Genomic DNA, 24,994 nt, shown 5'->3' with positions numbered 1-24,994 from the left:
TCCCCGGCGGGCGGGGCGGGGCGCTCTCCTTTGCGCCATGATGAACAAATGACCTCGCGGGGAATGAAATTTAAGTTCCACCGGGGGGAGAGAGTTCTCTGCTTCGAGCCCGACCCCACCAAGGCTAAAGTGCTCTATGATGCTAAGGTGACCGGCCCGCGCTCACACCCTGTCCCTAAGCCCCGGCCCGCGTGGAGGCGGGGCCGCCCTTAACGCTCCGTCGTCGGTGCGCCGCGCGCTCCCGCCGCTCCGCTTCCGGGTGCGCGCGCGGGAGGGGGGGGAGGCGGAGGAGGGGCGGGAGACGGCGGCGGGCAGGCGGGGCGGCCTCGCCGCTGCCACTGGGCGCGGGGATCGGACGCCGGGAGCGGGCGGGTCACGTCCGGTGCCCGAGCGTTGCTGTGCCCGCGGCCGGGCCCCCAGAACCGCTCCTTCGGCCTGGCCGCTTGAGTGGCGCCCGGCCCCGCTGACAGAGGCGGGCGGAGCCGGGGCCTTGTGTTCTGTTCAGGCGGAGAGCGGCGCTGCCCCTCCGTGCGGCCCTGGTAGTGCCGCCCCGTTTTCCTGCCACGGCTGGGCACTGCTGAGCAGCCCTATTGTTTTTTCTTCTGCTTCTAGCGTAGTGTGGCTCATCAGCCTCCTTGCTCCCTGCCCTTGCCGCCCTGCCTACCCACTGAGAAGGGTGCGAGTGTGGCGGGAGAGCGCGTTCAGAAATAGCAGTGGGTGGCGATCTCCAGTGGCAGTCCGTCAGGTGACTGCGTTGCAGGCCCGGCCTCCTGCATAACTGCCGTCAGTGTGGGGCTTTGTGTGGATCCAGCGCTTCTGGATGCGACGCGAGTGGGTTTTTCAGTTCAAAGTGATCTGTATTGAACCTGTCAATAGTTCCGCTGTAGGTGGCGGGAGGTTGGTTGCTGTTTTTTCTTGTCAAACCGAGGGGCAAAAAGGAGCATTACAGCTGGATCCTTGACCACATTGTACTTTTGTGCCGGGAATTCACTAGTGGTGTAGGTCAGTGTTTTCCAAACTTCCAGTTTCCTGTGATAATTTGAGCTCTCCTTATGCTTCTCCACATATTGTTGTGTTCCAACCATCCCAACAGTCATCGCTGCAGCAGGCCCTAGAGGCAACCTCAGAGTGGAAATTGGATAGTACCTCCAACTTTACTTTAAAATACCCTGAGATGCAGCAAAACTCTCCTTTGGTTCAACAGTTCTTACGTTCTGGGCTCTGAAATTAAAGGTTCCCATGGCCTATCTGCTGGCTGCACCTTGAATTATGTGTTGGGCCCATTCGTGTGAGGGTGGGATGATTCCTTTGTTTTTAGTTGTCCTGTTGGTCTTCTTAATGATCCATTGTGAAATATCTTTCTCTTTTGACTGGCTGTTTGTACTTCTTTTTTTTTTTTTTTTTTTTTCTTCTTCTTTTTTAAATACCGAATCTCTGTTTTCTGAGAAGAAAACAGCTGAAAGATAAGGATATGTAATGCAGTGCATCTCTGTGTCTTACTAATGTGAGAAAGATGAAGAAAACCCCCTCTCCAAACAACTCTTCAGAAAAAGCCTCTGGTGTAAATAATGATTTTTGGTTCTATTTTGACCTGACTTGGTCAAAATAAACCTGTGGGTGCCTGAGAGGATGATTTTTGGAGCTGAAACGAGGTTGTCTTTGAGGTCCCTTCCAACCCAAGCCGTTCTGTGATTCTGTTATTTTTACCTAAGTGAAAGAGGGAGAAACAAAAGCTCATATACAAAACATATTTGTGTTTCAGAGCTAGATTATGTGCTCAAGAGAATAGTGTTTCTGAGGTTTACATATAGTACTGTTGCTTCCTGAAGAGGTATAGTCTATCTACACATCCAAATTGTGATATTGTGTTGCTCTACAGCCTGATGAAAAAAGCAACTTTTTTGCTCACCGATGTGAGCAAATTTGTATGTTTTTTCTCATATAAACAGTCAATGACAAATTCTAGGTGTTTTTAATTCAACTTTTTTTTTAGTGTGTGTATAAATTCCTTAAATACTCAGCAGCTCACTTTCTTTCAAGCCTTATAATATGTGCTGTCTGTTTCAGATTGTTGATATTATTGTTGGTAAAGATGAGAAAGGCAGAAAGATTCCAGAATATCTAATCCATTTTAACGGTTGGAACAGAAGGTAAGAACCCATATACCTCATTTTAGTTTTTGTCCTTTATTAGACCTAGGCCCAGGTAGTTTTCCTATTGTGGTTGAATGAGTGTAGTCTCTGACAATGGTCTGTAGCATGTATTGGTGCTACAAATGCTACCATGTGATGTCTAAAAGCTCTCAAACCTTGACACAGCAGTGTCAGTGTGGAAGCCATGTGAATACTGAAGAATGCAACTCAATGTTGCTTCTGAATGATGTTAAAATAGTAATTCTTACCTTTAACATGTATTAATTTACTAATAATCGTGAATGTACTTAAGCCATTAATAGTTTTCTTTTGACCGCTCCTTAGCTGGGATAGATGGGCAGCTGAAGATCATGTCCTTCGTGATACCGACGAAAATCGCAGATTACAGCGTAAATTGGCACGGAAGGCTGTGGCTCGCATGTAAGTAATTCTTTTGGTCTCAAGATGAAGAAGGGATTCATATCCAGATTCAAACAGCTACTTGTGTAGGTGTATGTGAGTTTGATTTCTAAGCTCATTCTGTACGTACCTGTTCAGAACAGTCAGTGCGTTCCTGGAAGCTTCTCTTTCATTCTAAGGTGCATAGCTACATGTTATTACATGTAGGTTTAAATGTTATTCAGTGTTTTAATGTTGTTTAAGTGTTGTCTCTGTTTAATAACTATGTGTTATTCGTAGCCGTTGCTGTGAATTGCCTTTTTATTGGAAGTACGTTTTCTCAAAGTAATGTACTTGAAAAGCAACTTGGGAAAGCCTGGGGTATTTTTGAGCCAGAGGCAATAATTTAATATCAATTAAACCTGACTTGAGGATCTGCTTGAGAAGAAAAATATAAGGTAGTGAAGGTATCTACTCTAAAATGAGCATTGCCCAAATTATTTCAATGTTAATTAATGAAAATAACCCAAACATATATATCCTGTGTGTTTTCATGTAATGATGTTAGTTAAGATAAACAAATTAAATGAGACTGGCCAAGTTTAAGTGAACTGTTTTATGCTCAATAGGAGAAGAAAAGGAAGAAAGAAGAGACGTTGCAGGTTGCCTGGCGTTGACTCTGTTTTAAAAAGCCTTCCTGCTGAAGAAAATGATCATAATAGCGAAAAAAGTGAGTTTGTTTCTATTCTTTAGTAACTAGCATAATGGCATAATGCCTTTAACTTTGAGCTAAAGGTACAGTGAGCACTTTAACTTGCTTTTAGAATGACAGGAGTGTCATGGAACTATAATGAAGCAGTCATATTAAGAGTGCAGTGTTTCATGTTAAGCCTCTCTTAGGCTAGCATACCACATTTTTTTCTTGTGTTCCGGAAACTTTTTCTCCTATCAGCTCAACTCTTTCAGACAGTGATATCAGAGTCTAATGCAGTTTTATTTAGTATTTACTGTTTTGTTTACTAGGTGCAAGAAGTCCCTAGTTTTCCTAGTGTTCTAAAGGAATTAGACACTTTCCTTCCTAATGTTCCTTTGTACATGGGGGGGGGGGGGGGAGTGGTAATAAGTTCATTTTTTTTTCTAATTTGACTGCTTGACTTCACTCTTAAGCTACCTCTTCTAGTTTACTTTTCTTTGTAACTTGGAAACCATCAAGAGCACTGGCACTTTATTGATGTTCTGGCAATCTCCTGATCGAATAATTAATATATTAATCCCATGTTCAGAACTGGAGTTCAATTAAAAAGCTGAAAATATTTGTGAATACAGCAATAGAAAGAGACTTTTTGAACCGTTTGCTTCATTTAGAAGGGATGTAGAAGTACTTCTGTAAACTTCTTCCATTTCCATGAAGCTTATCGTGTGCTGTAAATAAGAATGAACGAGTGTGTGCTCAATAAGAACGAACGAATTCTAATAACATAAAAATAACAACTTGTTATAATTCAGGCCTGCACAATGTAATAATGCAAAAAATATCTGAAATTTCTTTTACACAGCTGTAAGTAGTTCTTCTGATGACAGTGATGAAGGAACAGATGAAGAAATAAAAAGTGAAGAAAGTGAAATAGAAGAGAGGACAGAAATGGTATCGTTATTGTCTCCTTGACTTTAATTTAAATATCAGTATTTAAAATGCTGGAGAATTTGAAATGAAAGATATATACATCATGGTTGGAGGCTTATATAGGTTGGGAAAGCTAAAACACAGATGGAATTAAATTTGGCCAGGGGCATAAAGAGGAACAAGAAGAAATTCTACAGGTATATCAGTGATTAAAGGAAGGCTAGGGAAGATGTGGGCCCTCTCAGGAAGGAAATTGGAGACCTGGTCACAGGGGGTACATAGAAAGCTGTGGTGCTCACTGGCTTCTTTGCCTTGGCCTCCCCTGGTAAGGTGAAGAGTCACACTGCCCAAGCTGCAGAAAGCAAAGGTAAGAGCTTGGAGAAGAAAGATTTGCCTGCTGTAAGTAAACATCAGGTTTGAGACCATCTAAAGAACCTGAAGGTACACAAGTCCATGGGACTTAGCAAGATCCATCCAGGGGTTCTGAAGGAGCTGGTGGCTGAAGTTGTCAAGCTACTGTCTTATCGTATTTGGAAGGTCATAGCAGTCTGGTGAAGTTCCCACTGCTTTGAGTTGGGGTCATATAATCTGCATTTTTTAAAAAGGGGGGGAAAAAAAAAGATCCAGGGAACCACAGGCCAGTCAGTGTCACCTCTGTGCTGGGCAGGATTGTAGAGCAGATCCTTCTGAAGGCCCTGCTAAGCATGTGGAAAATAAAGATGAGGTGACTGGTGGTAGCCAACATGGCATCACCAAAGGCAAGTAATGCCTGATGAGCTTGGTGGTGTTTTATGATGGAGTTACAGTGTCTGTGGATAGAAAAGAATAACTGGTGTCATCTACGTGAACTTCTGCGAAGCGTTTGACAGGGACAAACTTAATTGGAGAAAAATGGATTTGAAGGGTTGACCTTCAAATTCTTCCCCCTATACTTTGCTCTTTTGAGACCCCATCTGGAGTACTGTGTCCAGTTCTGGGGCCCCCAGCACAAGAGGGATGCAGAGCTGTTAGAGCAGGTCCAGAGGGGGGCCACAGAGATGATCAGAGGGCTGGAGCACATACCCTGTGAGGACAGGCTGAGAGAGTTGGGGTTCTTCAGTGTAGAGAAGGCTCTGGGAGGACCTTACAGTGGCCTTCCAGTACCTGAAGGAGGCCTACAGGAAAGCTAGAAGGGGCTTTCTATAAGTGTACATAGCAACAGGATGAGGGAAAATGGTTTTAAACTGAGAGTAGGTTTAGTCTATATGTGTTTGGAAGAAATTCTTTACTGTGAGAATGATGAGATGCTGCAGCAGGTTGCCCAGTGAGGCTGTAGATGCCCCCTCCCTTTAGGTGTTCAGTGCTGGGCTGGGTGGGGCTTTGAGCAACCTGGTCTAGTGGGAGGTGTCCCTGCCTATAGCTGAGGATTTGGAACTAGATGATCTTAAAGGTCCTTTCCAGCCCAAAGCATTTTATAATTCTGTGATTTAGCTGTAATTTAAATGCAAATTTTCTACCGTGGTTGAGTTTTTGAATGTTACAGGTTATGTCATATTGTAGAATTTTGATAGCAATCTGTAAAGTATACATTTGGTTCTTTATTCTCCCTTGCAATGCATAAGGTTCGTGTGGAGAAAACAAACTAGATTATCTGCTTTTGTAGGTGCTGTAAAATCTTACTGGTCTACTCAGGCGCAGCAGTAGCATCTTGGTAGCTTTTGTTTTTCACTGTGAAATGAGTGCTGGCCTTTAAAATATAGAAGGTGAGCTTCAGGGAAGGACGTCTCTCTATTCTGCTTTAGCAAAAGCAGAGCTCAGCGTAAGTAGGTTGCTCTGAAGGCCTGTGATATCAAACCAGTATAACATAGGTGATCTGAAGCAGCAAGACAATAAATTTGTTTGTTCCTTTGTATTAAATACTCAAGTGAATACTAAATTAAACTGAATTTACGGATGCTATGAAAGCACAGTTATTGCTTACGGTACAGCTACTATAAACTTACTTTTATAATTACAAAAATGTAATGCAGTTTTACTGTTGTTGTCAGAACTTCATCGAATGTCAGAAAATGTACTGAAGTTCTTTTTCACTAAAATCAGTCAGCACAAACAATGTTTTGTTTCTTCCACTGGCCTCTTGTAGAAAGAAGATCAAGACACTCATTCAAAAAGGGAGATGGAAGAAAGAGCAATAAACATAGAGATTCCAGAAGTCTTGAAAAAGAAGCTTGAAGAAGACTGTTACTATATTAACAGACGAAAACGGGTATGAAATAAAAGCAATTAAGTTAATATACACAGCATGTGGCAACCCCTTTTTTTGAGCTTGGTTGCAAAAGAAAGCTTAGATAGCATGAGGAAGAGCAAAAAGAGTGCAGAGAGCAGGCTTCTGTATAGCTAAAACAGTAAGTTTTCATTCTGTTTAAGGGCATAACACTTCTGTACCTGGCTTGTTTCAGAGTGCAAGTTCTTTAAAGCTGCAAATTACTCAAGTTCATCTCCCTATTTTTAAAAAATCTTTATGAATGATTGAAAGTGTAGTTTTAGAGATTGAAATTAATTGCTCCTGAAGTAACTTTATGAAGTAGAGACTTAAAAAAACCTCATCATATTCATTGGCTCCTGTTTTAGGTGGTTACATTTACTAATTATTTTTGTAAGATGTCGGTTTGTTTCCTTTTTCAGCTAGTGAAGCTTCCTTGCCAGACAAATATAATAACCATCCTGGAGTCATATGTGAAGCATTTTGCTATTAACGCTGCATTTTCAGCCAATGAAAGGTCTCGGCACCATCAAGTGACTCCACATGCTAATATGAATCTTCATTATGTGCCACCAGAGAAGAAGTAAGTATAAGCTTTAGCATACAGTCACAAGAAGAATTGACTTGCATTTCATGCTCTGTCTTAGGGCTGAACTATCTGTCTTAGTGTTTATGTTGTGATGATATTGTGATTTTTTTTTTTTATAAGGGTTAAACACTATATGCAAGCATTTCTGATTGCACTCCAAGTGCAGGTTATTTCTTTTAATGACATGTATTCTTACATTTTAGAGTCAAAATGCAGGAAAACTGAATGTTTATAGTTGCAGCAATCCTGCTTATTAAAACTGATTATGTCTTTGTATGTTTTTTTTCAACTGAGCTGTGTCTACAAATACAGCATGTTAAGTCTGCATATTTGTTGTTTTGTTTCATAATGATTTTCAATATTAATTGAGGCCCTTGCGGCCAAAAAGGCCAATGGCATTCTGGGATGTATTAAAGAGAGTGTGGCCAGCAGGTCGAGGGAGGTGATCCTTCCTCTCTACTCTGCCCTAGTAAGGCTTCATCTGGAGTACTGTGTCCAGTTCTGGGCTTCCCAGTACAAAAAAGACAGGGATCTCTTGGAAAGAGTCCAGCAGAGAGCCACAGAGATGGTGAAGGGCCTGGAGCATCTCCCCTGTGAAGAAAGGCTAAGTGAACTGGGTCTGTTTAGCCTTGAGAAAAGAAGACTGAGAGAGGTCTTGATCCAGGTCTGTAAGTGCCTAAATTGTGGGGGACAAAGTGGTGAGGCCAGTATGTTTTCAGCAGTGTATGGAGACAGGACAAAGGGAAACGGCCAGAATCTGGAGCATAGGAAGTTCTGCATGAATGTGCGCAAGAACTTCTTTACTCTGAGCGTTACAGAGCACTGGAGCAGGCTGCCCAGGGAGGTGGTGGAGTCTCCTTCTCTGGAGATATTCAAGACCTGCCTGGACGCCTACCTGTGCGACCTGGTGTAGGGAACCTGCTTTGGCAGGGGGGTTGGACTCGATCTCTGGAGGTCCCTTCCAACCCCTACAATTCTGTGATTCTGAGGCTGCTCCTTTAAGTCTACACTGATGTGAAATTTTGCATTTCATTAAACACAGAATGTAATGGAAGTCAAGATTTTTTTTTTTTTTCAGCACTGCATAACTGTGCTGTTTCCTGGAATATCTTGGTTTGCATAAGTGTTTCACTTTGTTGATGTCATTCATTACTTTCTTTGTAAAGTAATGTCCCAAACAAGAAGTTAAATGAGACATGAGTAATAGGAATGAAAGGTGGTGTTTACCTTTTGATATTTAAAGGTCTGTATTTATGTAACTTAATAAAGATGATGCTTTGGTAGGTCATGAGTTCAGAATTTCAGTGGGCTGTTTAGTAGATGAGCTTGAGCTGATAATGCTGTTGTTGTCCTTACTGCACTGAAGGTGACTGACCTTTTTAAATGTGGAATTTCTGCACATGGTGCTGCACTGACCCAACCTGTAGGCAGTGGTTTGGTTGGTTTTTGTTTGTTTTTTAGTTTAAGCAGATTTAATGGGAGGTAGAAAACTTCAAATGTGGATCTCCTTGGTAACATTTGTTTGTGCCATGTGCATATATATGAGAAGTTAGTATCATCATTCACAGATGAAGCACATATGTAAGTGCTTTAAGCAGCCTGAATGCTTAAGTTCATGTTTCTTGTAATGCTGTATCTGCCCATCACCTGACACCATGGCTATTTTACAGAAACCTAAATCAGAAATTCCTTGTAGCCTCCAAATGTAGTACTTTGTTTCCTGGGAGCTGACTATTGGAAGCTGATCTGCTCTAATGCAAATATATTGTTTTTTTTTCTTCATTTACTGGAGGTCTCTTAAGCACAGCCTTAAGTGCATCTTAGCTGTTGTAGTTCACATTCTGCATATGGCTTCAAGGCAGAGATTCAGTTTATTAAATACTTATTTTATTCTTTCTGACAGATGACTCTTATTTAAGTTCACTAAACTTGGTATGCTTTTAATTGCTTATTACAAAGGGGAGGGATGCAATCAGTATGTCATAGTTAAGATGTAGGAGTTTCTCCTTACCTACAGATCACGAACAATAGAACATTTTGATGCGCATCTTGGAAATTCCTCTTTCTTTTTTCTCTGTAGCGTTGAGCTGTGTAAGGAGATGGTGGATGGGCTGAGAATAACCTTTGACTTTACTCTTCCATTAATTTTGCTCTATCCTTATGAGCAAGCTCAATTTAAGAAGGTGACTTCATCAAAATTCTTTCTTCCTATCAAAGAGAGCTCAACAAATACTAACAGGTACATCGGTTTTAAAGAGTCTAATGCCGCTTCTCTCATGTGAAAAATGTAGGAAGTGGTTATGCGGTTAGAATGCCATGATTGCTTTGCTTTGGCTTAAAAATAGTCTTCTTGATAAATTGTTTAACTGCTTTCTGAATTACTTGCCTGAATTCAGAATACTAGTTGTAAATTTCTATCTGATTAGCTCCAAAAAAAGGATTTGTACTGACTGGATTTATGCTGCATCTTCATGAAATTGCATTTTAATGTAATATTAATTAATGTTCATTAACCTTTGAAATAAATGTTATTCAGGAAACTATTATTTAAAATAAGCTCTTGTTACTTTGCTCGTTCTTGAGAGGAGGCTGTGTAATTCAAATAAGTGTTTAACGAGGTTTGTGAGACTTACCGTTTCAAGGAAAGACCACCTGATCTTTTCAGTTCTGTGAAGTTGTGTTTGTTTCCTAGGAATCAGGAGGAGCTTTCCCCAAGCCCTCCTCTGCTGAATCCACCAACGCCTCAGTCAACAGACAGCCAGCCTGCAACAGCAGAGCCAGCCACACCAAAAAGAAGGAAGGCTGAGCCTGAAATTCTGCAGTCGTTGAGACGTTCTACACGGCATACCTCGAACTGTGACAGGTTGTCAGAAAGCAGTGCTTCTCCACAACCTAAACGGCGGCATCTTGAGACCCCGACTTCTATGCCAAAGCTCTTCTTGCACCTGGAGAAAAGTAGGTTTTACTGTTCCAGTTGTTACTCCAAACAAGAATAAATCCTGTTCCTTTTTAAAGTCACGTGAGCTGTGAACTGAATGCGAAGCTTACTGAATTCTGGTGTTTTAATACTGTAAATATTGGTACTGTTCCACAAAACAGATTGTTTATATATATTTGTTTCTTCTTTTGAAGAAACCCCTGTTCATAGTGGATCATCTTCACCTATAACTCTGACTCCTAGCAAGGAAGGGAGTGCAGTTTTTACCGGCTTTGAAGGTAGAAGAAACAACGAACTGAATGAGGTAACAGGTCTTTGTTATTGTGTTAGATTCAATGTTCAAAGGTATAATGGGCCTTGGATTGGACTACATGAGAAAAGGCGTTGTTTAGATTTATTACTTTGTCTCAGACTTTAGAGTTCTGTACAGACTAAATTCATTAGGATGCTATAATCTCAGTTCATGCTTTATGGTTCAGGTTTTGTCCTGGAAACTGATGCCAGAAAACTATCCACCAAGTGATCAGCCACCACCTCCATCATACATCTATGGATCCCAACATTTGCTACGCATGTTTGGTAAACTTCTGGAATCATAACTGCTTTTTCTTTTGTTTTTGTTGGCAGTGGCTGTGATTTTTTTTGTTTGTTTACTTAATCTCAGTTCTGTTTTTAGAGAAATGTACATTTAAATCTGTTTAAAGCTCTTAGGATGTTGTACATTGTTTCAGTTTTCTTTCATTAAATGGATGCTTGCAGAGAATAGAAACAAAAAAGGTGAGGAAGTGCTGCTTCCAGTGTGTTATCAAACATTAAACCAAGCAGCATCTGCGTTCTGAGCATGTTTGTTATGGATAGGTTTTGGAAGATGAGCATCTTTCAAAGAGAGGTGGAGGCTGCAGTGAAAATGGATTCTTAGCTTCTTTTTTACACTGTGGATAAATGTAACTAGAAATTGCTTTTTAAGAAAAAAGTGTAAACAGTATTTTTCTTATTTACAGTAAAGCTACCAGAAATACTCGGGAAGATGTGCTTTCCTGACAAGAACCTCAAGGCTTTAGTAAAACACTTTGAAATGTTTCTAAGGTAACGTGACATAATCTGCTACAGTAGTACTGACTACATTGTTACATAGATTTAAGCTTTCCAGAATGTCAGGAGGTTTCTGAGATGTTAATTCCCTTAGCTGCAAGAACATGATAAAATGAATTACAGAAGTAATAATAGGGAATGAAGTTCAGGTTTCCTTTAACTTTAATACATAATGTTTTAATAAACAGTGATGGGGAACTTCAGTTTGTGAGTTTGTGTGACAGAAAGAACCTCTTATTAATGATGGCTTTAAGGAAAGACTATTCTAGCTCTGCATTTGAAGAAAAAGGCTTCTCTGTTACACAGTGCAGTGGCTTGTAGAAGTACCCAAACTCTCAGTAACACTGCAGATAGGGGCAGCCCGGTCATGTCTGCGCCACAATATACTTGTCATTACTCTAATTAGTATGTCTGCATATTGTTCTCAATATTATGTTAAACATGACGGCATTAATATTTATTTTTGGAAGCCAGGTACTAGGTATCTCTGCTTCTAATGGGTGTTACTTAGGATGCTTAATCTGCTGTTGATCAGTTTTTCTCACCTCTTCTTGTTCTGATTCTTCTGTGTCAGGGCAGGCCTTAACTCTGTCTTAAATACCCTTATCCTGTTATATGGATAAGCTAAAGTGGAATGGGATAGGATGAAGGAAGAAACATGCTGCCACATGCAAGTAGGGAAGTGATTAAAATTTATATTAGCAATGTATTATTCTTCCATCTGATCATCTTGTTCAAATGTTTAGCTATCTACAAATAGGGAAAAGAAAAAGCAGTGTTTCCACACAAACGTTTTTAGGTCAGACAATGCTGTGATTTTGAAGCAAATGTCCCATTAGTCCCTGCTTACTATGCTTTGTGTTGCATTGCACGCTGGTCTCAGAATGCAGAAAAGGGATTCCTTTTGGGAAAAAGTCAGAACCATGTTCCAGTGCTGTGAGGCATTCAGTGCTTAAGACCAGATTACAATTAAACCAAAATGACAGCACCATCTCCTCCACCCTTGAATGAGCAGAGCGTGGATATTGCTTATCTGATCTGCTGCATGAAAGTACCTGTGGCCTGGGCATAGTCTCACAGTGCTTTCTAAGCTGTTGTTTTTTGCTGATGTTTTGCTGATGCTGTTCTTATGGTTTCTATACTGAAAAGTTTTCTGTAACTCGGTCAGAAATTGTCAAATTGGGAACATTTCTTAAACACACTCAAAACTGCAGTTACTGCTGCAGGAAGCGTTTAATTTTACACAGCTCCATCACAAATGCTGCTCTTAAGCTCAATTTCTTACTGGCTACAATACTGTAAATGTATGTAGAAGGCAGCACAAATCGATTTTTTTGAAAAGAGAAAATGATGTATTTCTGGTACGAAATCTTTCTTTTGGGTGCTTTTCTTTCCCACGTGTTACTGAGAGTGGTTAAGTAACTAACTTTTCTAGAAACTTGGACCTGATTTATTTCTTTATTACAGAAATAATTCTGTGTTACCTGATTCTCATCACAAGAGGAAAAAATTGAGTCTTGTATTGTGTCTTGTACTCATTTTTTCCTCAGATTGCCTTTTTATTTTCCTTTATGGGAACAAAGGGGTGAATGAATGAATGCCTATTAAGAGTATTTTTATCAGTTCTGCTCTAGCTTTGTTTTCTTAAACAAGAACTGTCTTACACGGTCTGTTTGCATTAGATAGCCACTTTGCTTCAGACTGCCTAATTTCTTACAGTGAATTACTCTGCACTGACAAGCTTGAAGTAGTCTTCCTTTATTTTTCTAAGAGCAGAAATGAGATTGAAGCTGTCTGTTAGCATTAATAAAAGTGTTCCCGAATCTTCTTTAAATTCTAGGCAGAGTATGCCAAGCAAAGCAGTTTATTCACTTTGTTAAAACTTTAATGTGATGCGCAGCTGATTCAGTTTTGGCATAGCTACTAATTTCATTTTGAATTATGATTATATATTGCTAAAATTTACAGTTTCATTGAACATTTATACCGTTAATCTCATGTAGGCTTAGAAACTGAGACTTGTTTAATATACCGCTTTGTCTGGAAGCTGGCTTGATTGAGTTTGCTCAGTACTTTATAGATGCTACATCAGTAATATTTTTCATTCATTTGTCAGATTGCTGCTCATCAAGATTGATCTCAGTTTTTCCAGACAGCGTTTTTTTTTTTTTAAGGAGTATGTGAAATTCATCCTTGAGTTTTATATTAAATAGAGGCTGTACTCTTTGTGCATAGCGCAGCATTCTGTAAGTGTACATAATGAACGCTTCTTCATGGAGAACATAAAAATTCATTTTTCAATTGCAGAATTTGCAGAAGTAAAGAAAACCAGTTTCTCAAATTAAATGACAACTATTTGCTAGTTGGCTTCAGAAAATTTCTTAGTTGGTATTTAGTCTTCAGGAACAAGCAGTGGAGATTATCACAATAGCTGTTGCCCGCTGACTAGTGATTTTATTACCAAAGAGCTCATGCTTAAATCTCCCTACCACTTAGTGATGGTAAAGTTTTGCCTTTTAACTAATTCTATAACTTCAATCACATTTCTAATAAAATGCTTCTCAAGATGTGTTGTGTTGTACATGGCTTCTCTTTATTGTGAGTTGCTTAGTATGCCTCCAGATGCTGCTCAAACAACAGGCAAGAATGTGCCAGTTTGCTTCTTGTTTTCATCTCTTTGAATACAGCCTTGACCTGGAAAAGTGTTGTCCCAGGGCTGTTGACCAGCAGTAGATGCTTAGGAGTTAGGAGACTATAACCTGTCTGTTGTTTTTAGAATAGCAAGACCCATCTTCTTTGAGGTAATTTCTGTCAGTGTGGTTTGTGGTTTAGAAAGGAATAGGTGTTTCAAGTTTCTTGAAGCAGAGAGTGAGTAATTCAACAGTTATATTCCCAAAATGCTTTTATAAATAAAAGTTTTGATAGCCTCAGCTTGACAAGTATGCATAGCTTTTCAGATTGTAGAAGAATACGTTCTTAATAGTTAAATGCTTCGTTTCTTGTTGAAACCCACTGATCTCTCAAACTCAGCATGTACTGCAAGTTGATTCTTCATTTTTATTTCTGATATTTTATAACCTGCTTTTACTTATTGTGCGAATCTGCTCTGTGGATGGAAAAGTACCTTCAGTGTTGTTGAGTATGTTATGGGGAGGGATCCATGTCAGAAAGTGACCAAATCACCGAGCTCTTCATTGCCAAAAACACTTATTATTATTACAAGGATTATGGGCTGTTAGAAGTAACTTTAAAAAATAGACCTCCGTTCTTGGTATCTCAACATTTCTTGAGCATAGTATACCTAATTGTAGTGGTAAATTCTGGCCACTAGTCTGTGCTAACGTGCAGTTAATGAAAGATTATTTATGGCTTTCTGAGATAGGAAAAAGCAAAAAAATATCTTGATGTAAAGCTGCTTGTGACTTTCATCTCATTATGACTTAAAGCTGCAAGGTGACAACAAATTGAAAACGATCCTTTTTGAAAGGTCCAAGTATGTGATTCTGCTGTTTTTTTCCATTTGTCAGTTTTTGGATTAATCGGTTCCTTGATTAAAAATGATTCATGAAGCATAGCAATTAGGACATATTAGAAAACTTCAATGAACTGTATCTAAAATACGACAGAATCAGAGTTCTATGTGTCAGTGGCCAGGTAGAGGTTTCAAAAATAATCATTATAAAAAATATTCCTTTAACTTTTTTGTAGCTCTGAAGTTTTTGAAACACTGCCATGAAGGAACTCTGCTTGCACGGTGAATGTATGTGCCTTATCATTTTGGACCAGTACTCACATTTGCATTTTAGCTTTGGTGTATTCATTGGGTGGCCAGAAAGCTAACTGCCATTTTGGTTCATCTCAGACTTCTGGTGCCTTTACAGTAAAGGCTTTTAAATCAGTAATAAATGCCTCGTACTGTAGAGTCTGTTATTTTCTGGACTCTCTGATTCTGCTCTACCTGGTTGGTCTGAAGAATATCCTTAAGTATACTTACTGTTATCAAGTGAGGTTTGATTGCTTTGTCAAAAATACTTACAGAAACTCTATGTTGTGTATTGCTGCTCTTCCTTTAGCTTACCATGTCTTCAGGTGCCTATGTATGTGGCTGAGAAGCATATCCCTAATCAGAATAGTGTAAGCCGATGACATGCATCTACAGTAGAGTGTGCCCCAAATATTTTGTTTTATGGTAGCTTTTTCAGAAGGCTGTTCTAGGAGTTAATTCTGAGATCTGTAGTGGATTTGTCATAAGTGAGTCTTGACCTTCAAGACTTACCAAGGACAAGTCTTATAGAACTGTTTCCCCCAAAAGATTCACCAGAAGTTACTACTTTAATTTTCACTCTGGTTTCCTGGATTATGTTGTTGGCAGCTTAGCATATTCAGAGTTCTGTGCTTCCCCTTTGAAGCTCATGGAGGATGATCTTGGTTTCTGTACCTGGGTGAATGGTGAAGGCCTAGTCAACAGAACAAGCCTGCTGGTTACTTGGTATATTGAATGTTAGGAATAAGCATCTGAGACTTCCTGAGTGCCCTTCCAGGTGGAGACTTGTCTCTACCACCAGTTGGTGGGGATAGGAAGGCAGGTGTTAACATAAACCCTTTTACAAAACTAAGCCTTTTAGACTTACAATGTTGCCTTTCACTAGCGGTCCTAGAGAGGAGACAGCTTCTTAATCTGAAAAATACATGTATTTTGAAGAAATTGGTTCTAGCTCCTTGAACCATCATGCTCTTTCAGCAAATTTCTTCATATAAATCATTACAGGTGCCTTTCAAACAGTATTTAGCAAAGGCTACTATCTGGAGCACCTTTTGGAGCTCAGAGCTATAGCTGAAGTATGCAAGATGCTACCTTCCTGGAAATAATTCCTTTTTCCTCTGTTATTGTATGTTATGTATCTGTATATCATACCTCTATTGCTGAGGATTTAATTTATATTAAATCTATATATTATTATTAAATTTAATATAAGGTAAAAGTAAGGATTTCCTTTCTGTGGAGAGTTCACAGCTTTCAGGCAGTCCCTTAGTTTGTTCATGTGATGACAGCTGACATCCAGAAGACTTGATTTCTTTGTGCAGAAATTGTTAAAGTAGTTAGTTGTGCTGAGGCTGCCAGGACAAGAATATTTTTTGTATCGGATGTTGCTCTTGGAGCACATACTAATGCAGTGACCTTGCTCATAAATGGTTCTGACATACATGCCAAGTGGCCTTTTAATGTGGGTGATGATTGTCCTGTGTGTCTTCTTGCTAGATCTGCCTGTATAACTCACAGCCAGATGGTAGTATGTTTATGAGGCTATTGCTTTGGAGTCACCTGAAATAAACTTGCTGATGGACTGCCTCATTTGAAGTGCAGAACATGAGAATTCTTTGTTAGGTTGCTCTTCTATTATTTCCATCTCCTTCTAGTCTTTCTCCTAGGAATCTGTTGCAGAGAGGGAAATAGCAGCGTTATGTCATTACATCCATGTTCTGAACACGAGAGTAAACTATAAGTGTTGCTTTAGTGGATGTTCAGCAAAATAAAGGTGTGCAGTCTAACATCAGGAAGTATCTGTATGATGCGTCTCAAAACTTCCACTAGAAAGCAATTTCACTGTTCAGATATAAGCTCTGTAAAAGAAGTATAAAAATGCAGAAGCAGTAAAGCAGCAGGCGATATTTTCCTCAGATTTGTAAGGGAAAAAGTATTGAAGCAATTTCTGAAAAGATAAATAGCAGTGCGACTTCTGATCTGTAGCAGAACATTTTGACTCTACTAAGTCAGTGCCGTGCCCTCTGTGTCTGAACCTTGGCTCTCAGCTTGCAGGTTCAATGTAATTGATCTTTGTGCTATTTCAGCTTTTCCAAGAGCAAAGCATTAGTAAAATATCTAATAGCTAAGAGCTTTGAGACTCCCAATATTTCTGTGCCTTTTTCCTACACTGTGGTGTAGTATGGCTAGAAAGCTGCTGCAGAAGGGCTGCTGCTATTTTTAGACAGGTAGTCAAGGGTCAAAAGCTGACCTTGTGTCCTTTCATCTGTTTCCTACCACTTTTCTACAGAAACTGATGTGTATCTGCTCTTTTTCCTTTTCCCTTTTAGGAGCTGCAGGTATGCCACAAACATCTCAGTTAAAATTCCTCAGCATTACCAGCTGTCACTTCAGCTTGCACCAAAGTGCCATTTATGACCGATACGCTTAAGCAAAAGTCAGGAAAATTTTAAGAGAAAGTGAACTTGTTTCCCATTACCCACACTCAAAATTCTTGGTAACAGACACATCTCTTCCACAGGTTCTTTTCTTGTTGCTCTCTTAAAACATACCAACTCATACACTTCCTGCACCTTGGTAATGTATTTTAGAGGATATGACACAATTTGAAAACAATTAATTGCCTCTTGTGGTTTTCAGTCACTGTTTAGCACTTATTAATGAAGAGTTGGTAATTGACTAATATTGCAGAACATTTTCATCTTATGCAATCTTAGTATGTTAAAAATTAGATGCAAGGCTGCAAGGCTTTGTTTTATGCCTTATCACACTCCCATGCCAACCACCCATCACCTCGGAAGTGATTTGTAGCTTACTACTATCAGAGATCATCACAGTGATTATTCAGGTCTTTTATGAACTTTAAATTGCTCTGATTTCAGTACCCTTTGGAAGTAGTTTTCCTACAGTAAGGAATGTGTGTGTGGTGCAAGTAAAACAACACATTTCTGAGTGTGTGAATGGTTCTTATTTTCTATAGGCAGATTTGAAGGAACATCTCTGTGTTTTAGAAAAGTATTTTTTAACGTATTCCAGCAATTTATGGCCTCATGTAGAAAAGTAGATGGTGAATATTAATAACTTGGGCTAATAAGTCACTAAGTAGATGTGCCTCAGTGGCGCAGTGGTAGAAGTGCCACTTGCAACACTGGAGGCCCGGGTTTGAATCCCCCCTGTGGCACAAGTGGTAGAAGTGCCGCTCTGCTACACAGAAGGCTTGAATCCCAGGAGTTGGACTCAATGATCTCTAAGGTCCCTTCCAACTCGCACAATACTGTGATACTGTGATACTGCGTGAAATAATATGGTTCAAACTGTGTGTTAATCAAGTATTAGCTCTAATCTAGACTTGTTCTGCTTTTGTGTGTTGTTGTTGTTTTTTCCCCTTTTAGTTTGAGGAAGAAATGTATGTCTTTCTGGCTTTCTCTTTTTCCAGCATTTAACTACTTGGGGTTCAGCACTCGCTTTGTTGCGTTGACTGACTGCACCTTCATGGGGAAAAATATTTCACTGCTGTTTTTATTTCATCTGTTTTAAATGTCTTTATTTCTGTGAACAAGAATTCAGTATAGTGCAGCTGTAACGATGCTGTAATATTAAATGCAGCTTTTTTGGTTTGGCTTCCATATATATTTTTAAATGAATTCTCAAAACTGTGTAGCGTAGTTGTTTTGCTTTGTGCTATTTAGTAAAGTTCAATACTGCTGTTAGAACCATTGAGAAACTTGGCGTGGCATGAATACTAATAAATAAAAAGATGCTACTGTATTTATCAGATATAGGATTTTGTGAATAAGGACAGTGTGGAACTTCACCATAGCTCTAGTTATGATAGCTTATGTGGTGTCAGTTTGTGACAGAGTGAGTTGGGTCCTTGCTTTAAATATGAGAGACAGTTTTCTCCCTTCTTGGCAATAACTACACCAGCTGAATGTTACCAGAAACGAGGGTGGTTCTTCAGATGCTGTTATTAGTCACATAATTAAGACTTTGCTGATTAATTCCTTGGGTAATGTCTAAAAGCAAAAATAAACCCCTGTTTCATGTTCTGGAAGTGAACTGCTGGACAATCAATACACTTGCATGTCTTAACCTTGAAGTGCTTCATACCAGAGACTACCTTAAGTCCCTCTGTAGTGTTAATTACTGACTTCTTAGGGAAGAACAGCTACTGACAAAGTGTCGTCTTAACAAATGGTGGCACATAAAATAATTGGCTTGAATGTGTCATTGCTTTTCCAAGAGTTAGTGGGATATAACCAGGTATCCCTCTGCTTTTGCAATTGTTTGGTGACCATGTTTTAGTACAAGGACTGGGGAGGGACTGAAATCAATCTTTATCATTTATCTCCATTTGTGTGCTGTAACCTTTTGGTATGAGCTCTCAGCAATTCATATATTCTTATTGACATTTTCCTTGCCTTGTATAGGACTCTTACAGCAATCTTATTAGTATTCTTTGACACTTTGGCTTTCTTAAGATCAAAGGACCTGCCTAGTTTAGGAAGAGTAGCAAATCATGTTGGAGAAATGCTACAGTTTTAATTGTACTCACCTTACAGTTCTTTTTTTTATTGGGAGTTCTATTCAGAATTGATTATTCAAAGTTCTTTTTTTTTTTAAGTTCATATGCATCAGGTCTAAGAACTGTTTTGCCCTCACATCTGTTTGCACAACACACCTTTTTGAATGTCAAGAAAAGACCAGGGTGCTATTTTATCCGTTTCTTACTACTGTTATTAACAACTGTGCTCATCTGCTGGACTGAGTCAGGAATGGGTTGTATCTTAGCAGACCTGTTAAATATTGAGTGCCTGGATGTGGGAATAATATTTGAAGGGCAGACTGGAGAACTCTGAAATTAGGGAAGAGGATTTGCAAAACAGACGGATGTCTCTCAACAACAGATAGGAAAATCAGGCTCACTAGAAGGGTGCAGATCCTAAACACGGACTAAGCTGAGCAGGTGACTGACCGAAGTTGGAGAAGCATCTTTTCACTTGTATTCCCTCACAGCTCTTTGAAGCCACACTTAGAGAAGAGTGCAGCTTAGGGGCTTTTATTGTGAATCTTTAGTAAAACTTTTCATGCACTTGAATTTCAGAATAATTATCTCAAAATGGAGTTTCTTACTGTGCAAGGCTTATAAATATATATAAACAGGACAGGTTTTTTTTGCATGACATATTTCAAAATGTAATCATTCCTGATTTGAGGGCTGTAGTTTTGCTGGGCTTAAAAACTGAATAGATATCTGCTTCCTTTTAAATGTTTCATGTTTTCATTGTTTTTTGTGTGTGCTTTTATGTAGGTTTTTAGCAGAATACCATGATGATTTCTTCCCAGAATCTGCTTACGTGGCTGCATGTGAAGCCTACTACAGTACTAAAAATCCCCGGGCAATCTACTGAAGCTATTAATAAAGATTGAATCCCTACTATATGTAGCCTGTGACAATGCCGTTCTGCCACGAGGCTACAAGATGAAGATGAAAAGAATTGAAACTACTTCTGGAGTTCAAAATAGGGGAATATCTTCTGTGATGGCCGGATTACATAGCAGGAACGAGCAACTTCTCAGAGAATGTGTATAGACTGCATTGTGAATTGCTTAGGGAATTGAATCAAACTACTTCAGGTGAATGAAGACAACTCATTCTGTCTGCTAATGCGTAGAACTGCATAGAACTACTAAAAAGGGAGGCGAAAGCAGATGCATTAGCAACAGGACATTGCAATTTTGTTTTAGCTTGACCCTCTACAGCCTGAGTAATAAGACTTGACTGCGCAGTTACATGAAGAGAATTCATTACTAATATCTTATGAATTTTTCCTTACAAATTGCACTTCATTTTGTGAAACTTACAAAAGATTGCTTAAGTTAAAGGATTATCTTGCTGTTTGGCTAGTGTGACATCTGCCTCAAGAATGACTTTGCTTAAATGAAAGATGTGTTGCTTACTTTGCATTTTGCAAAGTTGTGGCTAGCTCTTGCCATGGTAAGGCTATCAAAGTTCCAAGGAGAGCATGCCTTGCCAGAGATACAGCATCTACCTGGCTATAACTGAGATCCAGAGCCATTTTAAACGAACAGATTTTCTACAAGTGGAAAAGTCAATAAAGTGATGACAGTTTAACTGGCAAGTACTCTTTTCCTAATAAAGACCATAATGGCTGCTTCTTAAATGTGTGGTTTTGACTGTCTAAAATGTCTTGTTTGTGCTTGATTAATATTTTTTGAGATGAAGGATGCGTAGTATTAGGTGGGAGTATTGACAATATAGGGAAAAAAAACCCTCTTTCTGTAACATTGTTTTCTTACCCTGTCTTTAAAACTGGATAAGGAAGTGTTCTTTAAGACAGTCCCTCTGGAAACAGGTGTTCAATTACAGCTGATATTATAGCATTAACAATACATTCAGTAGAACGTAACTGAAATATGCTTGTCTCGAATGTCATCAAACCCTTATCCACAGCGTAGAACTCAAAGCTTTAGAGTTCTCTCCCTTGTCAAAACAAACAATGGGCAGAAAATTGGACTCCAAATTTATGGGCAAGTGCCCTCTTTTTTTGTAATCCTTCCTAGTTTACACAAATTCTGTTAGGATACTTGTGTAAAAAGCAAAGCATTTGGCACAGATCTGGAGAAGCCTTGTAGTTAGGAGGAATTATTTTACAAATCTAAATGGAAAACTTCTAGGAAGGCAAAGCAAATCTGAAATCTACCTTTGACACGCAGATTCCCTTTTTTTTTCAGTACTGAGCTGGTTTGTTAAACTGTTGAGCTGAGAAGTTAGAGATTAGTTCAGTTTTTGCTATTTAAGCTTTGTTCTTTAGAAAAGCTGATATGAAGGCTGATGAATGTAGTGGTTGCTAAACAAGTGTTTTGCATGGATGCAAGTAAATTTGGTCCTTATTTCTAAAGGCTGGTGTTCAGTGGTACTTTCTTTTGTAATTGTGTTTCTGTAATACAAACATTGTAGGCTTTAGTCTTTCTCAAATTAGAGAAGTTATGAATCCATCGGATTCTAAGTATCTTAAAATCCACTCTGCTGCAAGTGTGTTGTTTCATTCTAGGCTTGGACTGTAGGACTGTAGTCTTCTATGAAGTTGGTCCAACAATGTTCCAGTGACAGTCTAACAAGACATTTGTCTTGGAATGCAGCCTGAAACTCCATTCTTAATTGCTTATGGTGTAGAAATAGTAATGTGTATAATAGAAGGAACTTTTGTTCCCCCGTTTGCATTTGAGTACCAGGGAAGTTATGAAGAACGTAAATGTAATTGTCTGCCTATTTAACTTGCAGTGAGAGCTTCTGTTTGCAGTAGTTATTAATTATCATTATTGACTCACTGATAGGTCACAGTGATTCTCGAAACAGAGGGCCCAGTTAGCGTAGTCTTGATATGAACAAACTTGATGGTAAAATTCACTTGAAACTGTTATCGAAGGTACTACGGACTGTCTTGCTTATAACAACCAAAAAGCTTTTCTCAAATGTATCCCCTTTTTGTACTTCTTGACACTTAATGTCCTTAATTAATCAGATTTTTTTTAATGGGATTCATAGCCATCCAAATGGATGAAAGAGGTTTCTGTGCTTAGCTCTTTGTCATTCATTGGTTGCTGCTTGTGGAGCTGCTCATAGCAGTGTTTTCTTACCCGATTCAGTCAGCATGGTTTAGGTTAGCTGAAGAAATATGACAGCCTGGCTGAAGCAGGCTTGCAAGTATTACATGACTGTGCTTGCAAGCAGGCTACTGCAGAGGGGCTGATGTGAGGAAGCAGCTTGAAAGATGGTAATGACTTTAACTGGCACAGCTGTAACTCATGTGTCCTGATCCCAGCTGGTGTATTTTGTGTACACATTTAAGGTAGTTATACTAGTGTGGTTATAGTGCATACTTAAGCCGGTAAGTTTCTGAAGGTAAGTTCTTGTACGTACCTTCAAGAGTGGGCAGTGTCTATGTGTTAAGTACGGTGTAGGGTTTTGAATACAGCTGTCTGACCCTTCCTGTGGGAAAGCAAAGGAAAACTGCAGCCTGCTTACTTTGATTTTTATCAGCATTGAGGTACTTGAGTGACTTAACACTGGGCTATACAAGTATGAAACAGTAGGAGTGAAGCTTCTTCGAATGACCAAAGAAGCTTAACAAAATGTAACTCTAATGTTCTTAACCTTGATTTCTAGTCTTTTACTTGCACCTGTTATACTTCCAAAAAATCCAGGTGGTGCTGTTCTTTCACACATGCCATCTGGAGCTGTTGCATCGCCTTTCATTTGGATGCTGTGTTGCTATGTTATTCAAACTCCACTGAACAACTAACTCTTCCAAAGCTCATGCTTTTGCTTAGTGGCATCTTTTATTGAGATAATAGCACTCGGTTGTGAGCGTTTTGGATCTAAAATATGCTTTATGCCCCGCTCTGGGGTTTCAATTAGCATTTGGTGTGAGCTAATAGCACGTGTGGAGTCAGCTGCTGCCTCTGAGATGTTCAGTGTGAACTTGTCAGGCACCAATGTGGGATCATATTGCTCTTCACTATGTTGAGAAGTGTCTGCAGTCACAAGAAGAAATAAAAGGCCGATTGGAAATAAAAAGCTGTTACTGCTTTTCATGTTTGTGTACAATTGTTATCAAGGCATTTGGTAAATGCACTGAGGAGTTGGTTATTGGAATTAAAATGCATACAAACGTAAAATCCTTAATTTCCCGAAAGCTATCCATTGCTCCTCTGGAGTTGTGTGTCTCCCAGAAGCATTTGTACAGGAATGGAAATGCAAGCTTTTCAGGGAGAAATGAAGCAATGTGTGCATATCGTTGCCTTAGCCTCAAATCAAACCTTTCTTGTGGTAGGTAGCTACACAAAGCTTGGGCAGCCCCAAGCCAGCTGTGTTTGACCATTTCCTGCTCCTTGGCCTGTTAGCTGAGCAAAAAAGCAAGTTTACCCTCAGTGGATAAGTTCTGCTTGCTAATTATAAGTAGAAAGTGCCAGATAATCCCAATGTGAGCATACTTAGTTCAAATGCATCAAGAAGTGTGTTCCTGTGCTTTGTTCCTGTGTGCTGCGGCATTTCCTCTGTGATGTGAGTTGATAGCATTTTGTAGCATTGTCAAGCCAAGTTACTTATTCTTCTGTGTAAATACAATCCAGTGTAATGAGTTTTCTCTGAAACAGTGGTTCCTGATAGCATGTTGCTTTCTTGACGCGTGTGACTGTAATCAGTTTCCATTGTTATTTTTCCCCAGTTGTTTATGAGACAGTGTATTTGAAGCGATTGTCAACTTGTTCTATATTTTTCTGTAAGAAATGAATGACTACAGGTGCTGTACGCATACAGCCGGAGAAATGCGGTATAGAAACACTAGAATGCAGTTTCTACCTCAGTTTTGGTGATTTTTGCTTTGAAAAGTTTGGAGAATAAATCGCCTTGGGAAAATGCTATTAGCAGTGACTAAGTGGCAGATGCGGATGCTTGCTAAGATCTAACTCAATGCATCCACTCTATGGCATGCATTATGTATTTTGCCTTTCTGTTTCATACAACAGCTGACTTCTTTTGCGCCGAGGCCCAACATTATTGCAAACCGAGTAGAATCAGTGAAATGTAAACGTGTATCCAAAGACGAGAAGAAAACATCGGAAGAAATGTCTTTTGTTATTTAAATAGAAGCGCATCGTGTTCCTTCCGTGTGTCAGTCGGTCGATCACATCACATAAAGTGGCTAACAGCATTAAAAAGGAAAAGAAATGCATGAGATGCAAACTGATAAATCGTGGTGCTCATAGAGACCTTCAGCAGTGTCTGCCAAGGAGCGGGGTAAGTTCTCCGCCATTTTTGTTCTGATAGAAATGACTGAAGGCTTTGATTGAGAATGCCCTTCTCTCACTGCTATGGAATACTGGATCTACTTCAGGGGGCAAATAACCCAGGTGTTAAAGTGTTGAATCATACAGTATGTCCCTGTGGGTATTTTGGTGTGATGCCGAAGTGTATTTAACATCTGCATAGCAAAAAATGTAGAGAGAAATGTGTTCAGTTTCTAGCAAGACGAGCAGCAGGCATTTCCATCAAAGCAGTAGTGTATTTCTCGTGCCTCTACTCTCTGTGAATGTTCTTCTAGTCTTTAATTGTAAACTATTAAATTACAGATCTAGTATTTTAATTTATTAACCTCTAATCTACTTGAAATAAAGGTATCTCCCAAGTAC

At 39.4% G+C, this 24,994-nt stretch overlaps 1 protein-coding gene across 1 annotated transcript; it reads left to right on the top strand.

The window, feature by feature from the left end:
* Positions 1–24,994, top strand: MSL3 (MSL complex subunit 3). Its single transcript, XM_072351123.1, has 14 exons — positions 1–147; positions 2,068–2,150; positions 2,478–2,573; positions 3,161–3,261; positions 4,088–4,176; positions 6,278–6,400; positions 6,820–6,980; positions 9,067–9,225; positions 9,679–9,941; positions 10,119–10,228; positions 10,404–10,503; positions 10,926–11,010; positions 20,091–22,220; positions 22,548–24,994. The coding sequence occupies exons 1-13, from the start codon at positions 49–51 to the stop codon at positions 20,188–20,190; spliced, it is 1,569 nt and encodes a 522-aa protein (XP_072207224.1). The 5' UTR covers positions 1–48; the 3' UTR covers positions 20,191–22,220; positions 22,548–24,994.

Source organism: Excalfactoria chinensis, chromosome 1, assembly GCF_039878825.1.
Source record: "Excalfactoria chinensis isolate bCotChi1 chromosome 1, bCotChi1.hap2, whole genome shotgun sequence".
Taxonomy (NCBI): domain Eukaryota; kingdom Metazoa; phylum Chordata; class Aves; order Galliformes; family Phasianidae; genus Excalfactoria; species Excalfactoria chinensis.
This window is presented reverse-complemented; position numbering and strand designations above follow the sequence as displayed.